Raw genomic sequence first — 18,953 nt, forward strand, 5'->3', positions numbered from 1 at the left:
CGTTTACATCAAAATTTTCGACTATCGCTTGAACACAACTTTTAAATATGAGCAACTCAGACATACTTTCGTTATCAACATCGATCATAGTACTTATAGACTACACATTTTCAGTTTTACCCTTCTCTAAACACTGCTACCTCAAAAGATTATTTTCAACGTCTCTTGCTTTTTTCCTCCATATTTATGGTACAGATATCATCAGACCAACCCACAATCTCATTATCACCCACAAACAATTCATTAAACTCATATTGGCCCTGATTTCATCTTTCCTCCCATCAAGACCTCTTGTCACTTTAAAATTTCTCCTGTGCCGACCACCGAGCTTGTAATGAATATTTTTCCATTCCATCTCCAGTCATTAATTGAGCAGTCACTTTCTTCTTTAATGTGCCATTCAGTATTATCATCATCTTGTAAATCAATAGTTTCCCGTTACTCATTTTCATATTCTCCCGAAATACCTCTAAATCATCTGTAGGATTAAAATCACACTCAAAACCCGTGTTTCTCTATCCTCTTTAGCATCTAATATACTGTTCCCTTCCCCCGAAATAACTGCAAGCTCCTCACAATTAATCATACAACTTACAACTGCATCTCCCTTACACAAAACCTCACTTATTTCCGTCAAACACTACAAAGTTTATTACAATTAACTCCTCTAACATCCGACGATATCCCATAAGCTTCATTACTTAAAACTTCTTTCACATACTTCGGTGAGTTATAAAATCACCATCAATAACTCCATCAACCTTCACCGATACATCACACAAATTTCCGCTCATGCAACCACTACATCAGAATTCACAGTACACTCAAATTCTACCAAATTCGGATCTACCTCTGCCTCTGTAATATTTTCTCTCCTCTCAGATGTCTCATATGCCTTTACATACCACCTAACCCGTTATTTTCACATTAAGCCATCAACAGCCACTCAGAATTCACGATTTCATCGAGAGCCATCGGTTCACTTCAATCAATAGAAATAAATGCAAAAATTCCTTCAACCAAGATATCTAAATCAGTCACTTCAACCTTCGCAACTTCAGCACTTAAAACATCACATTTACCTCCCTTTAACAATATCTCATCCACCTCCGCCGATACCTAACGAAATTCATCGCTGACAGTTATTTTGGTTATGATCACGATGGTTATTTTGATGATTATTGTGGTTCCCACTCTAATACCCATTTCCGTGTCCACTGTTCCCATTATGTGGCTTGAATTTCAACGCCTGTTCTAATTTTTCAATAAAATCGAAGAACTCATCAATGGAATTTGTCGTACTGTGCACAAGACGCTACAGAAAGTAATCGGATAAGCGTCAATTGAGAGTATTGAATTCAATTAACATTTCCAGCGTACGACTTATGTGCATCAACTTAGTTCATGGACCCAAACATTGCACATCAATCCACTTCCTTCTTTCAAACTTGGTCCGTTTAGGAACTCATTCTGAAGTCGTGTTTGTTTCGTTTCACTCCATAATTTATTCAGGGAACAACTCTCAAAACTTTATTAAATTTGTCCATGACTGTGCGTCGTCCTCAGTATGCAGCTTTACAAACTTAATTGTAGCCGCTTCCGACATTCCTCTCATGAAACATCTGTACATGCAGCAATGAAATCAACTGGTTATTATTTTCCATCATTTGTAGAACACTTTCATTCCTAAATTAACCTAGGGAAAATGTAATGCAATAGTAGCCTGATTTGCTGCTAGATAATTTAATTCTACCCCATACATCTTTAATCTGCTGTTTCCACTGGAAAGTTTCATTATTCTTTCCTGATTCAAAACGTTGTCTTTTTTAATTACCTCTTCTCAAGTTCCCACACTCTACTCGAAAATTTGTAGATAGCTTTATTGGCCACTTCCTCAAGTGCATTTTGCCTCTGCACGCAATTAATGACATCGCTGCCCAGCTCGCCCTGTATCTTTTCCGACCTGCCCCCAAAATATTTTTGCACTAAATCGAATCTCGGATTAATCAGGCCAACCTCCCCAGAAAAGTTACCACATCAGTCCTTACGGCCTCTAATTTTGAACCATACACCTTCAAAATTCGATTTTATGTTTCCGACTCCATCTTTAACACGTTCTACACTTGCCTGTTTTACACTTTCTGCAGTTGCCTCTACTTTCTCAACTTTAGTGACTAGCTGCGTTTTCAATGAGCCCCTACCTAAATTTCAAGTTTCTCAGGACTTCCCTTAACGATGCCACTGAATCAGCCACATTATCTTTCTTCACTGATTTCAGATTGTCTGCCCCACTAATATCGTTCCTACCAACACTACCTCATTCTGTTTAAAAGACAAACTGGCCTACTTCTGTTAGGAAATACTCACGGCTTTTGATATATCCCACACGCTCGGAGTCCCCATGCAAACTGCCTTTCATGCAATAGATTTGGAACCCTTATCACACAATGTTGTAAAGTCTTAGAATTGCAGTTGCAGCTCTGACGGGATTAGATTTATGCCCTGTAAGTGAAAACTCCAATTACAACGTTACTTTGTGCATATTCCACTGAGTAGTAACCTTATAACCAGCATTCCATGCGAGCGAACCAACTCCAGCTTTACCTGATGTTGCTCGTACCTTAGATAATTAGGCTATGCACAGCTCTGTTTAAAAACAATAATTCGATAATGTCCCAGGTTCGAGCAGCACACGTCTGTAGCTGTGAGACTGTAGGCAAATAGTCTATGCATTGGGTAGAATTGCGGATCAATAAAACAAATAGAAATATTAAATAAAAGTTAAATGAATAATTAATAAAAATGGTCCTGTTCTAGTGTATGTAATTGATGTAGACGATATGAGAGAATTCTGTTGAATAATGTTTATTCAAGAACGTAAATCTCGAATGAACGGAATGTGGTCAAATGATAACCGGTCATAACACAGACAGAAATAGATTTTTATAGAATACAATAAAGCTGCTTTGAAAGCGTTACGAGAATAGTAGCAAAATCCCCAAACTAAATAGCCATTCGAGACGTACAAAAAACTAAGTCCACAATACACGAAATATTCGTCAGCGCAAAATAATTCAGAACTCAGCACGACGATTTGTACAGTAATACACGAGAGATAATGTTTAAAAAGTTGTATTCTGTCTATTCTTAATTCCATAATGCAAGCGGTAGAAATAAAGTTTTCACTGGAGCACATTCAGACCTTATGAAAGTTTGAGTCCTTTCAAAAGTTAAAGTATTCTAGCAGCCATTCACCGCTCAGTCACCCGCACCAACGAATCTTACACGTTCTGTCCTGTCAGGCATGTCTGCCTTCTCCCAGTACTAAACTAGAAGTTTCCAGAATCGATCCCTTGAGCACACCGCTCAAAAATTTTTTCCACCTAGCTCCAGCAGTGTTCCCCCACTGCCTACTTACCCACTGGCTGAAGATAGTTATTACAAAAAATGCATCTACAGACATGATTTTGACCACATTCCATCCTAAACTAGTATATTATAACACTAATTAAATAAATGTTGTAACCTTCCTGACACACTTACTTTTATACTAAATTTAAATAAAAGTTTGTTCATAAATAAATAAGCTACTATTATTGCGCAAATGCAGTTATGTTAAATGGCATCAAAATGTCGTTAAATATTGCATAATCAATCAAGTCTGCTTGTTAGAAGCGTCTTGGGTACACTTTCGAAAAGTGTGTCCAGCTAACACGTGCAACTGACCGCTATTAAATCACCTCGATTTTTAATATCAGTTCTAATCATATATAAATAAAGCTCTTGGGAAAATATTAAAATAGTCATTAAATAACTACACAAGTATGTTAAAAAATGAGTTATTCATGCTGCATTCAGTTGCCGTGCTATTGTGGAGGATAGTATGTTCTGACAAACTTTTGCTAAAAGAACTATAAAAACGTAAATAATCAATAAATAAAATAGGTACGGGTACACAGCTTTCAGCTATCTTCTGAGATATCGTTTACTGAATTCGCATGACTATTATTTTCTGCATTTATCATTTTATATCAGTATTACAGCACGTTGGCTGCAGAAAGAGACTACTAAAATCTGAGACGAGATAATGTAAATGCTTACTTACTCGTTCGGCATCACAGAGGCATAATTTACAATATTCTTTTCACTATGTACTAAAAAAGAAAAAAATATAATTCTACACTATATTAGATATGTTTTTGAGCCACTCTATGGCTGAGTCACTGAGTCTATGTATGTCCATGAGTTCACCACCATAGCCATACACTTTGCACACGAGTAGATTGTCCATTGTCTGTATTTCACCGCACTCGCATACACCACCGTCGGCCATGCCCCACTTGTTCATTAGGTGTTTACATCTCCCAAGACTCGTTCTGACCCGGTTTAGAGCTGTCCACACTCTTCTTGGCAGGTTGAAGCCATAAATCGTCTTGTTTGGATCGTGTACTAAATTTTTGTTCTTAAATTCACTTGCCGACCATGCTTCGTTCCAGGCCGTTCTCGGCTCGAAGGCTTGTAGTTCTTCACCGATTTTCCAAAAAGGTGATCTGGATTTAAGCCTGTTTGTCGGTGTCACATCTTGGTGGATAGGGAGGTCCGGGTTGTCTATAATTTTCCTGTAGGTTTTTAGGGCTAGCTGTGATCGCCTGATTTCTGGTGACTCTATGTTCGCTAGTACAGGAAGCCATGCACAGGGGGTGACCCTGAGTGTTCCCGAGATTATTCGCATTGTCTCCCTCAGCTGGACATCCACTTTAGATACGTGTGCAATTCTAGTTACGATCAACGGAACCAACCGTGGTAATACTCAGTTATTTCAATGACCGATCCAGACATTCACGCCGTGCAGTTGCTAGTACCCATAGAGCAATCATCTTGAGGAATAGCTTTGTGGGAACGTTTTATCAAATTCTGAGACAGTGATTTACTTTTACTATATTACAAGAACGGAGACAGGTAAGATCAGAAAACAATAAACGTATTAGCCTCGTCTCTATAATGTACAAGGTACTCACTGGAGTTATCTTGAAACACTAGAAGAAACATTTGATTTTAATCAATGACGAGACGATTAAAGCCAAAGTTCCTAGGTTCATGTGTGCAATTTCAATGCTACTTGTGTGTTGCAGGTTGTCAGCATGGAGGCGTAGACAATGCCGTCAGCGCGGCTGCCTGGACTACCCAACCAGGTCGCCTCAGGTGCGTCGCTGTGGCCCTGCCCTAACTGAGAACACTAACCGCTTTATTGCACTTTACTAACAACACTTTTTATATTGCGGTGCGTCCACAACCTCTGAGTATGTCAGAGCGCTATGCTACGCAATTTGAGAGGAACGTCTGCATAATTAAACTTCGTGTCCTAACTTTTACACTTCTCTGTGTAAAGGGCATTTCCCCAGGAAATTTTCTCCGCGGAAAACTGTGTTGAAATGACATCGGAGGGGCTGTAATCGTTAGATCTGATCTGCTAAAATGTCTGTAACTTTGTCATGTTGAGGTCTGGTCAAAGAGAATACAGGAGCTTGAAGTCTTGTCAAAAAGAATACAGAAGGCGCCAATGGAGAGCACAGTACATTCAAATGAAGACAATGATTTGATGAAACAGTTGAGGCAGTAAGAAAATAGATTTCTAAATGTGATGCTCCAGCGTAATGCTGAAGATACGATGGGTAGGTAGGATAACTAATGAAGTGGCACTACATGACTATGAGGAGGGGACGGTTGATGGGACGATTCCTGAAACTTAGAGGAATTGTCGATTCTGTAGTGGAGGGAAGTGTATGGGGTAAAAATTGCATAGAAATTCCACGTCTAGCCTATAGTAATAAGGTTCAAATCTTTGTATGTTGCAGTAGTTACGTAGAAATGAAGAGGTTCACATGGAATAAACCAGTGTAGAGAGCTGCATCAAACCTGGTGTTCAGACTGAATTCACAACGACAATCATACAGTTCACTCTTGTCCATACGAGTCCATATGTGCAAGAAAAATCGTTGCACTAGCAGTGTAGTTCAGCAAAAGAGGAGCAATCATATTTACCGTTCCATCAAATGGAGTGTGGCGAAGATCTAACACTGTTACGTACGTTCCTTACGAGCATCATTGAGGTCACTGGCGATATCTTGGCGGATATTTTGATCCGGCTTAACACGAACTGTCTCCAGTTCTGGATGCACAGACGGTTCCGTGAATTACTACACGCCATCATTCTTCGAGCATCATTCTCCACCTGTGACCATGATACGTATCAAACTACCTTTTCGTCAACGAGACTTCTACACTTTAAACTACTGTTTCTTATTCTATTAAACCGTAGAACTTTCCAATTTCCTAAAGGCGCTTGTATTCCCAATCAATCATAAATATGTGCAAGAAGGCTAAATTTCCAAGAGCATGCTGAGTACTTTATTCGAGTGATTTTTTTTTAAGCACATCGTCCACGAGCTGTATGGGTAAGGGTATTGACCATAAATCGAAAGTGCCAATGACAACAGCGGAACAATGGGCTGAACAAAAGTTCAGAGAAACCTGCCTTTGTGCAGCCACCATAAATTCCTTTCGGTAGACGTGAAGGACCGAAAGTTCGCTGCCGAGCTGAATACAACACTCCTTCACTACGACACTGCAGCACTTACGTATAGATTTTTCGTGTTCAACCTTCTCTCCAAATGTAAAGGTGTCGATTGTGAGGCTCAACACTGAACTAGGACAATTCGGAAAACGAAACACGAGTTTATTCACTCTACGGATCCTCCGTCGAACGATGTATAGTTTCGTGATTTAAACAGGACATGAACCACGAGCATCGAGACCATTTTTCTAAAAACGACTGCTGTTAGTTTGGATTGATGTTCTCCTATTTGAATTTTTAAGGCTTCCTGGAACTGAGTTGCTTGTTTAATTATACAGTGAGCAAAAGGGATGAACTTTCTGTGGCTGCGTTTACTTGTGAACAACTCCGCTTTTCACTCGTCTTTGAATAACTTCCACTTTTTGAAAGCCAGTTCACAGTCGTTAAACTGCACTTACCGCAGTGGCCTAAAAGACCTTACTCCATGACTGCTTCTACCTCATCACTGGTTCTTCGCATCACAGTTTCTGGTAAACAAAGTTTCTGAGAAGTTTAATCATCTTTACACTAGTACTAAACGACGAATTCAAGATCTCCAATACTTGAGCAAGGGCGTATGTATCAAGCTGATTTTGCAAGGTGAAAAGCGTGATTACTTTTTCGGTTTCTGTAGCAGTACTAAATACTTACTTTCAAAGTTGTCTGAGACACAAAATAACACCTCGGTTGTTTCGGGATACGTCTGACGATTTCCGTTGTTGCTTTGACCTGTGCACTAGCAATCCTTCAGAGATTGCCACATATGCACACTACCTGCAAAACTAAATTTCTGATCTGACAAAGACATCCGTTCGCATACAGCCAGTGCTTTTTTATCGTTGCTGGTCTGCACCTCTGGATGTAGTCTTCGATTATATACTTTCTTTACAAGCTTCCATCCAGCTAAAGTTATGTCAGTGTATATCCTATTCGGCATTACCTTAGTTATAGAAAGCAGTAGTAAACCAAAGTACGTTTACTTGCTTGAATATATGCTGAGATATATACATCCTTTTTGAGGGTGCTAAACCAAAATTTGATATAGATTTTGAATATAGTTCGTGTTTGGACGCCTGCCCAGCCCCATTGATTAGCATTCACATTTCTCCTCAGTGAAACGTTGCAAAAGCATGTTACATCTAATCGTTGATTCCATGCTGTCCATTAGTCTGTTGTCCAATCTTATCCGCAATATTACTCCGTTGATACTACTTAAGATAGCTGTTTCGAAGAGTATTCTATATAACTGAATTATACAATAAAACGTTCTGGTCAATAAAAATATTTTTGTTTACGACAACGGGAAATCTCTATTGCAAGAGGAAGTGACATACAGAATCTTTTTTGTACACTCATCAGGACAAGAAAAAAGCTAATGTCTGATTCGCGTACTTATTACTGAATTTTCGCAGCAATTCATTAATCTGCATCTACATACATACTCCGCAAGCCACTGTATGGTGCACAGCAGTGTGTACCCTGTACCATTACTAGTCATTTCTTTTCCTGTTCCACTCGCAAATAGAGAGAAGGAAAAAGGACTATTTGTATGCCTCCGTAAGAGCCCAAAGTTCTCTTACCTTATCTTGGTGATCCTTACGCGGAATGTATAATGGCGGCAGTAAAATCGTTCTGCAGTCAAATTCAAATGCCGGCTCTCTAAATTGTCGCAACAGTGTTTCGCGAAAAGAACGTAGTCTTCTCTCCACGGATTACCATTTGATTTCAAGAACCATCTCCGTAATACTTGCGCTTTGATCGAACCTGCCGGTAACAAATCTAGCAGCCCACGTCTGAATTGCTTTTATGTTTTCCTTTAATCTGACCTTGTGAGGATCCCAAACACTCGAGCAGTACTATAGAATGGATCGTAGCAGTTACTTTTAATTCTCCCAATAAATCGCGGTCGACTATTCTACTTGGCAACTACTGTCCTTACTTAATCCTACGTTTCGTTCGTCTTAAAGTCTAAGTACACGCGATTCACCATTTCTTTCCTCCAACCTTTATATGATGTGCCAACAGTATCAATGCTTGGTCTGTGTAGCGTTTCAGTTAATGTTGTTGTGGATGAGTGTAAAACGTAAGGTGAAGAAAATGTAACACGTTACCGGCACATAGCTTACTTTTCAGGAAGGGGGAAAGACGACCAACGAGGTCAGCCTGCCAATTCGCCGGATGGATTATCACCAACAATCTCGTAAGTCCTCACGGCATAATACAACGTAACATTAAAAATTTTCTCTCTCTCTCTTGCCAGTCAAATTAAGGAGACAAAAATTTCTCCATTTCCTGTTCGTATAGTTGTGTATTAAGAATTTAGCAGTAATCCATGTGACTGCACCGCCAATTCGTGGCTGTCTCCGAAAGAGACACTCTGCGACCAGCGCAGCCACGGTACCAGCGTAATAGGATGCCGCTCCGAGCAGACCTTCATTCTGCATTCAGCATTCGTTCTGTATTCTGCATCCTGCATGTGTACTGTAAGTGTTATTAGTTAGCCTCTGTTGTTGTTATGAACCTGCCTACCTCAAGTACACTCAGCGGATTGTATTCTAAACTTGCTTGTATTGAAGTTAAACAAAAGAACATTTACTAAACACTACGTGTGGACCTCATTGTTTTGACTTCGTCACACAACACACAGACTGCTTGGCATCCACCTCCGACCCGAGCAAATAAGAAACGCGTCACAAAATATGATCAGCGCAACTAAGCTCTTTTTCCTACATTTCGGCGATTTTGACATCAAAATAATATTGAGGCGAACGACGATACGGTCCAGTTTACTCTAGAAATGTTACCGTGGAATTTGAATAATATTGATTCCTTTATTACTAGCCCGTTACCCAAGTATCTAGAAAAATGGCTAGCACGAAAACTGTGTTAAGAAAAGTGAAAGAACTTACATTAACAATTATTGATAAAGTCGTTTGCGCACCCTGGTAGCTATCCCCAACCATGTCACGTCCTAAGCAGGTCGGTTTAATCTTTGGTTTCCTATTCCACGTTACTCAGTTCAGAATTGTCACTTCCGTTATTTAACCCCAAAATTTAAATGTGTCCTGTAGAACATGTGCTTATTATTGTAAATATTCTAGCACTTCATAAATATAAAAAAGCACTCCGTCTTCAGACCATGAGTGGCCTACCGGGACCATCCGACCGCCGTGTCATCCTCAGTGGAGGATGCGGATAGGAGGGACGTGGGGTCAGCACACAGCTCTCCCGGTCGTTATGATGGTATTCTTGACCGAAGCCGCTACTATTCGGTCGCGTAGCTCCTCAATTGGTATCACGAGGCTGAGTGCACCCCGAAAAATGGCAACAGTGCATGACGGCCTGGATGGTCACCCATCAAAGTGCCGACCACGCTCGACAGCGCTTACCTTCGGTGATCTCACGGGATCCGGTATATCCACTGCTGCAAGGTCAATGCCGTACTTTAAAATATGGAAATTATTATTTGAGTGCAAAAATATGTTAACCAAAAACATGCTTCACCAAAATTAGGGATCTGTACAGACTGGTATCTTGCTTACAAGAAAACAGGTTTAATGACTGAGAAGCAATCAACAATTGTCTTTGAAGACCATTCGCATTATTTCCATGAGTTCATCCATTGGTTCACAAGCAGTTCACGCTGGTTTAGAGTATACGACAGAAAAACCCTTCCGATAATGTTCTTGTCGCGCACCATTGTTCCGACGTGTTGTTGAGTCTACTGCAACATAATCTGGACATGTGTGTTTGGCGCTAGACTTCATAGAAATTATGAACCGATTACTCGTCATTGTCCAAGTCTTCACAACTTTTAAGAAAAGGCTGTCGTATTGGAAACAAGAAAATGCACAGCTCGCCATCCAAATGGTAAACAAGCAAGGATCGCTAATAATGTTTTACCTATTGCGTGAACACACTATAAAAGGAAGAATATATGATTACATTTTTAGGTGATATTGGATGTATAGGATATGACAATTAGTACACAGATGTGCCATCTCTAGCAGGAACAATGGCTCTATACAAAAGGGGCATCGAGCCGAAAATCATTTCATGCTACTTTAAATTAATGTCAATCAATCGTATTGATTGATGATTAGTGCGTCCTCCTCGTACACGACTAGATGATTTCAATTAGTGCGAGGTGTGGAGACGATGCTGTCCAGAGAAACAGTCGAAGACGTTCTCCATCAAGGTAGATCAGGCGCACAACACTAGGCGCGTCTCTCCTGCTCCTCCATCAAGGGAAGGCGCAACAGTGGTCTCTACGCTCACAGTACGTGCTGCTCCAGATATCGTCACATTCTCCTTGTGGAAATGTACTTTAAGCTGTAAATTGATCTAAGAAATGAAGCAATTTGTACAACGTAATTTTTTCAAAGTGAAAATTTCAAACTATTTTAAATCACCAGGAAACGGGTTGAATAAACACAGAAACAAATAAGAAATAATAGTATTGACTGTGTGGACACTAGTCTTGCGGCAAACAAGCCCAGTTTCCCACATAACATGGTTATACGATCCTACACCGCCGAGCGAACAATATATCTGTGTTACCGGGCGCTAGTATTGTGAGTTCGCTGACATCTTACATGGCGCACATATTTTTGACAGTTTTAGGGTCGCAACCAACGGGAGCAGCAATATATCAGAACGATAAACCTCACTCTCCATAATCCACGATTCTGCTGGATTCCGATACGTGTTGGCTGGCGTTTCTTCCTCTTTCACGAGGCATTACAAGATCTTACAAACGGACAACATTTTAATACGATTTTTAACTGAGAAACCTACTGTATACTCGTGCTTTATGCACAAAATGTAGATGTGTGACTCACCTAGTTTTGGTGGTTGTTCTGGAAAGATAATCAGTTGCATATCCAAGTATGCAGTACACTTCACACTTTGTTGCATGTCGCCTTGATGGTGTTGCAGTTTTAATGGCCAGAAATGCATGATTAAATAGTACAAATGTCAATGTCCTCAAGACTGTAAAATCTACTGGGCTCTGATAATATAACCGGAAGTTTCTGGTGGCACCCCTCTGTTGGTCTGTTGTAGCGATGCAGTTGATCCCTGCAACGATAAAAAAGGGTGAGAGTGAATGGAAGGGGAAGGGAGAGATTGGACTACGAAAACCACAAAGGTGCAGAGGAGGAGACCTTCGGAATGGCACAGACCGCTGAATTCGCAACCAACCCTCCCTGGAGTTAAATGGAAGAGGACACCGCTGCTCTGTGGAGCAGAGGAATCTTCAAAGGCTAAGGAAGTACATTTCAACAAAAAAATCCTCATCTGTGTTAGCAGAAAAGAACAACAATAATCAGTCTGATAAACGCAAAATTATCAACAAATGAAACGGATCGAGTAAATGAGGAGTGGGAAGAATTTAAGACAACGTTAGTAAACTGTGCTGTACAAGCTGTGGTAAAACAACTGGTAACGTAAAACAGAAGGAAACCGCCTGGTGACATGATAGGGTGAAGGAAGCTGTTAAAGGACGGAATATTAGAAAGAGAGTAGAGAAACATAAACAAACCAACGGGATCAAACCAGTAGATGCCCATAAACTAGGCACATTGGGACAAGCATATTGGGACAGGAAACTTAGGGTTGAAAAAATTGTGAATTAATGACAGGAGAGAAGTTGGGAAATATTAACCCAAAAGCTAGAGGAGGACAGCAATGGAAACAAGTGAATACTATGAGGATTGATAAAAAGCAAAAGGTCAGATAGCGAAAGCATAAAAGCGATAGAAAGGGAAAATGAGAGTATAGTCTGGGATCAGAGAATATATGAAAAAATACTTCCACACTGCTGAATAGCAAGGAGATAACAAAGGTGGAATAGGAAATAAAGGATTTACCAAAACCTGAAGTGCAACAACCACCTGTCATCTCGGCAAAGACTAAGAATCCATGAAGCAGGCAAAAGGAAGCAAATCAACCTGGCCATATGAATTGACAGCAGACACCATCAAGTCAGCAGGCATCCAACGAATACAGTTCCTAGATCGAACACTGAGTCATTTCGAATGAAAATAAACTTCTTGATGATTGGAAGATGGATATTATTAACCAGTGTTCAACAAAGTAGGATTAAGTGTTCTAATTATAGAGGAATCTTCCTGTTATCACACCTGTCTTTAGATATTGGAAAAGATTGAGACTTAAGATCATTAGAAAACCAGTTTGAAGAGGAACAACATGTATTCAGAAGCAGCGTAGGAACAACAGACCTCATACTTACCCTAAGACGGTTAATAGAGAGGTATTGGGAGAAGGTTAAAAACCTCAATCCTGTTCCTGGATCGGAAAAAGTGTATGACAGTGTGGCAAGGTGTAAGATCTGGGAGTGTTTAGAAAAAACTACTGGTTCCAAACTCCGTAATAAGGGAGGTTCAAATGCTATTTGAAGGCTGCAAAAGTTGTGTACAAATGGGTAATTACAGGTCGGATTTGTTCAGGAAAGAGAGAGGAGTGCAACAGAGTAGTACAACGGAGTAGTGCAAATGCATTTTCCCCATTAGTTTTCCATGTGTTTGTGAATGTGATTGTGAAGGCAATCACGGAAATAGTGAATGGTGATCTCAATGTTTTAGTCTTTGCTGATGTAGCTATTTGGGGAGAAACGGAACTAGATGTACAGTAAAGATTGGATGAATGGAACTCCAACTTTAAACAGTTCCAGTTGATCCCAAGCAAGAGCAACACTGTTGCAATGGTTACGAGCAGGATATCTTTCCAGGGCAACCTGATGATATATGGAGAGCAATTGAATGTATGGAAGCTCTCAGTTGCTGGTACGTACAGCAGCAAGGAATGGAACTGTCAAACTAGAACTACAGAACAGAGTATGGAAGGGATCTGTTGCATTTTCCATCAAGAGCGGAACCTTGTGTGGGACAAGGGAGTTACTGCGAGAGCCAAACAAACCGTGTTTAAAACGTACCTCCCGCCGATTGCGGCATACAGCTTGGAGTGCTGTGTAATTAACAAGGCATATTTGAGCAAATTAAAAGTATACGAAATGAAGTTTCTGCGCTCATCCTTGCGGAAGACCAGAAGACATAAAATTAGAAATGAAGAGATCAGAGAAGAGATGTAAGTGGATCTGTCAAGGACTGAGAGACTGAGTACTACAGGGTTCAAGTGGTTTGGACGTGTGAAGACGATGGAGGATAGCCGCCTGCAAAACAATACTTGGGTTGAATGCGCAGGGAAAAAGACAGGACGACCTAGAAGATGGCTCATCATGTTAGGGAAGATCTCACGACTAGAGGAGAAAGTGGGAAACAATATCAGGGCAAAAAATATATCAAGATAGTGTAAAATTGAGCCAAATTGTTCATAAGAACCCACCCGGCTCGCTGGAAGGATACATAGATGACAGGACTGCGAATGCAGTCACTGTTTACCTAAATCTGAGACCAGCATTTTATAGTCTGATAACCAATGAAGACCAAAACAGTACGCGAGCCTCCGTGACGTATGCCTCTGCTGAACCGATCTAAGATGCTATTCTTGTGTGCCTCAGTCCATCCTACTCTTTTACATTGTGATAAAACTAATATCTAAAATTGTTCAAAAAACCTCAGTGATGAATATTGGTGAGGTCTGCGCGAATAATTCTCAGTACCTTGAAATACTGAAAAAGGTACTGAATTAGCGTTGTGTTCTATAGTAATTCACGTATAATTTTTTATTACTTATCTTTCTTTTCTTCATAGTTTTCTCAATGTTTTTCATTGACGCAGTATGTTTGTTTCGTGTTTAAAGAGGAGAGATCCAGGACCATGATTTTGGTTATGCGTTAACTTTAGAATTGGTTTGTAGAGTAAATTTTTCTTGTGATTGCTTACCTCTTTTAATGCTATGTTTTGAAGAACACATCTTAACACACACAAAATATTTAATTACAAAGACACTCCTATAAAACTGTCCGTCTTAACACAGCATAGGGTAACAGCAGACAGTTCTCAACGACTTCAACAAAACCCCTGTCGCAACTACTGAAAATTTGCCAATAGGCAAATATATTAGCAATATATTTAGTTACGCAAAGATGTTGTCTGAGGTCGATATGCATAAACAAAGACAAATTTATGTGTAATATATAATTTTGATAAGACATTAAAAATATAAGTGATCATAAAAGCTGTAGAGATGATAATAATAATAATAATAATAATAATATCATACTCACCAATAAAAAGAAGAAATTAACACAACTAATCGAAATATCCATACCCAATACCACAAATATACAAAAGAAAACAGGAGAAAAAATTGAAAAATACATCCAACTGGCTGAGGAAGTCAAGGACATGTGGCATCAGGATAAAGTTGACATTATACCAATTATACTATCAACTACAGGAGTCATACCACACAATATCCACCAGTACATCAATGCAATACAGCTACATCCAAACGTATATATACAACTACAGAAATCCGTAATTATTGATACGTGTTCAATAATCCGAAAGTTCCTAAATACAATGTAACATATACCGTACAGTTAAATGGAAGTAACGCTTGATCAAGGTCCGCGTCACTTTCCATTTTTAACCAGACCTAAGGTCTGAGAAAAATAGAAATAATAGTAATAATAATACTCATTGCAGGTGTTTTTCAAAATTGTGAAATATTTTTCAAAATTATTTACTATTGGATTCTTCTGTTTGAAAAGCTTTTCACTGCATATTTTTGCATCTGAATAGAAACAAATTATACTTTGCCATCTGTTTAACGTAAGTAAAAATCGAAAAGTAGCGTTGTGTAGAAAAAAGTCATTGGATCAGGTGGTGACTATATTGTACGTATCGTGTTGTATTCTAAAACTAAAAGCATGCCACTCATCATTTCCATTATATCAGCTACCTGATTATTTAGTAGTTTGCCGATACGTTTCTGAGAGTAACGTGACACATCGAAATCTGTGGCTCGCACACAGAGGGCGTACCGAAATAAGGAGTTTACACCTAAGCACAAGTCTCTAAAAGCGCGAAAATCTTCAAACGAGACTTCTTCAAAATGTGTGGGCCGGTTAGCAACGCAGGGTGGTACTCCGTCCATTATGGGACGAAGTGTTAATTGAAGGGCGTGTCAGACACACGAGGATTTCTCCGCATGAGAAGACGCCGACCTGTAACTGGAACACGAGACGGGACACAGCCACAACGCTGCCATCCGTATCGACCGGTGGCGCCCCCCAACAAAAACAAACGATGGTATGTTGGGATGGAGCCGGGTATCCACTCGACAGCTGGCGGCACGCGTGCGGCGTTTCTCTTACGCAACCCGCTCAAAAGCACGATAACGCCCCCGTGCTTCCGCGCCAACTGCTCGGCCGCCGTAGGCTCTCACGTTAATGTTAAGCAGTTACTGTCTTGCCTCCGCGCATCACGGTGGCTGGCAACATGCGTTTGATGAAACTAGTGTTGCACAGGTAACTGTTACAGGTCTTATCTAAAGGGCAGGAACTGGCTTTCTATACAGGCCAGGAAAATGTGTTACATATATTGTCAGTAAGCAAATAGACTAACTTGTTTATAAGTAGTTTCCTGACTGTTCTCAGCTTTCGTTGATTGCATTTGTCGGCCACACGCCGTAAAGTGGCTTTAGACGTAGATGCAGATAACTGCGATCAGAAACGAAAACCGTTACCTTAAAAAATGTTATGCAAAGAAACAAAAGGGCTAACATACGAACATAGCGACTCTTAACCATAACAGGCATCTTCATCCGCCGTCAAAAACGACGACTAACGCAAGTATGATAAGCTCATCTCTGAGGTAACTAATGCTAATGGTTTCAGTGATTTAGAGAATTCATTTCGGTGATTTTGTTTTGAAAAGACCATGGCCTAAGTCATGCCCTGTTGTTCTCCAGTACTAACTTATTCCCTGTCTATAATGCGTTCATCATTGACAGAGACGTTGTATTCTAATCTTACTTCCGTTCGAAACATTTTGACGGCAGAAATACTCTACTCCAGTATTTGGTCAGCAGAGAAGCACAGTTCTTAATCACTGGAGTTTGTACCAGTATCCCGTGTTAAACAACAACCCTTAATTACTCACTTTCTGCATTGTCTCACGGATGGAGCACATGCCGATGTTACTCAAGTTACCCTCTCTGCTTGTTTGAGAGGAACAGTAGTTGCGACACCAATGAGTTGCTTTCTTCTAATTCCTTTCATTTCCATAATCAGATAAAACAACACAATAATGTACTGTACAGACAGTCGCCACAACCTTCTCTATACAGGGTGTTACAAAAAGGTACGGCCAAACTTTCAGGAAACATTCCTCACACACAAATAAAGAGAAGATGTTATGTGGACATGTGTCCGGAAACGCTTAATTTCCATGTTCGAGCTCATTTTCCGTTCGTCAGTATGTACTCCAAAGTGATAAAATTGCAAACTTTCACAATCAACATGTGTGGGCTGACGAGAATCCGCACGCAATTGTGCAATCACGTCATCAACACATATTTTCCATGAACGTTTGGGCAGGCATTATTGGTGATGTCTTGATTGGGCCCCATGTTCTTCCACCTGCGCTCAGTGGAGCACGTTATCATGATTTCATACGGGATACTCCACCTGTGCTGCTAGAACATGTGCCTTTACAAGTACGACACATGTGGTTCATGTACGATGGAGCTCCTGCACATTTCAGTCGAAGTGTTCGTACACTTCTCAACAACAGATTTGGTGACCGATGGATTGGTAGAGGCGGACCAATTCCATGGCCTCCACGCTCTCCGGATCTCAACCCTCTTGACTTTCATTTATGGGGGCATTTGAAAGCTCTTGTCTACGCAAGCCCGGTACCAAATGTAGAGACTCTTCGTGCTCGTATTGTGGACGGCTGTGATACAATACGCCGTTCTCCAGGGCTGCATCAGCGCATCAGGGATTCCATGTGACGGAGGGTGGATGCATGTATCCTCGCTAACGGAGGACATTTTGAACATTTCCTGTAACAAAGTGTTTGAAGTCACGCTGGTACGTTCTGTTGCTGTGTGTTTCCATTCCATGATTAATGTCATTTGAAGAGAAGTAATAAAATGAGCTCTAACATGGAAAGTAAGCGTTTCCGGACACATGTCCACATAACATATTTTCTTTCTTTGTGTGTGAGGAATGTTTCCTAAAAGTTTGGCCGTACCTTTTTGTAACACCCTGTACAATTCAAACAAACTCGCAAAGTAGCAACCTGTTACTCCCGTCACGTCCTCTTTTATCGGCGTTTGAGAACTCCTAATGATGTAAAGATCTTAATTGTTTTGTTATGAAATCATTCACAAAAATAACTGGGACAAGTGGTAAATGTAATAGGACGAGTTGTCGGAACAGCACACTGCCACTACACCATAGTCGTTAATGAGCGTTATATCCCTGTATTTCTCTGAACATGTCCTCGAATACCTTCATGAAAGAGACATCAGAACCTAAAATACGATGTAGTTTTTTCAGTATCTCAGAATTGTATTAAGCGTAAATTATAAACTTCTAGATAAACTGCAATTCAATGTCTCATCTCAGCTGGGAAAGCTGTCTTCCGGAACGGTCGAGACTGTAGTAATCAGGCACTTGCCTTGACTTGAAAACTGGCTATATTTCTTGATCTTTCGGCTGCTAATGGCACCATTCGGAAAGAACGTCTTCTGAAACTCATTAAGGCTGTACCATGTCGCAACATCATCTCTGTGATACACTATATACTTACTAATAAATTTTTCGAATTACTTACAGAACGTGCCTATACCAGATTCCACAAACTTAAAAATTGCCAAACATAGGATTCTGTCTTGTCCCCAGTTCTTTTCAATTTTTGCTATCATGACCTTCCATAAATCGCACCTCGAGAATTCATCCATAGTGATAACGTCAATCTCGCAATACAATGAACAGATTTCAGTGAGGCAGGGGACGCGCTGTCCTAAGTTATTCAGTAGATGGATAGTCACTTCATATAATGGCATATACAGCTTATTCCACTAAAGATAGAAAAAACTATGTTCCACCTCAGGAATAGGAAGGTAAACTAGCAGCCTAGGGTCAGGTACAGGAATCGCACACTAAAGTACGTTCCAAGACACGCAAACGGTAACTTTGAAACTTCTGAGCTTGGGTATCAACGTGTCACATAATTCTGGCGGGAAACGCTAAATGTAGAGTACTTAGGGGAACGAATTTCAAGCCGTGAGCTCTCAACCAGCCTTAGAAAAAATTGGCGCCAGTTCGTTTAGAAGTACTGCTGCACGGGATATAAGTGGGATCACAGTATTCCAGTTCGGAAATGTAAAAGGGGTGCTATTG

General features: G+C 40.3%; 1 protein-coding gene across 1 annotated transcript in view; it reads left to right on the plus strand.

Annotated features, from left to right (window-relative positions):
* LOC124722283 (serine/threonine-protein kinase NIM1) overlaps window positions 1–18,953 on the plus strand; it is a 498,280-nt gene that overhangs the window by 258,746 nt on the left and 220,581 nt on the right. Inside the window, exons 4-5 of the mRNA XM_047247469.1 lie at window positions 5,133–5,202; window positions 8,747–8,813. Of these exons, the coding sequence (XP_047103425.1) occupies window positions 5,133–5,202; window positions 8,747–8,813 (137 nt within the window). The remainder of the gene's footprint in view (window positions 1–5,132; window positions 5,203–8,746; window positions 8,814–18,953) is intronic.

Source organism: Schistocerca piceifrons, chromosome X, assembly GCF_021461385.2.
Source record: "Schistocerca piceifrons isolate TAMUIC-IGC-003096 chromosome X, iqSchPice1.1, whole genome shotgun sequence".
In the NCBI taxonomy this organism is placed as follows: Eukaryota; Metazoa; Arthropoda; class Insecta; order Orthoptera; family Acrididae; genus Schistocerca; species Schistocerca piceifrons.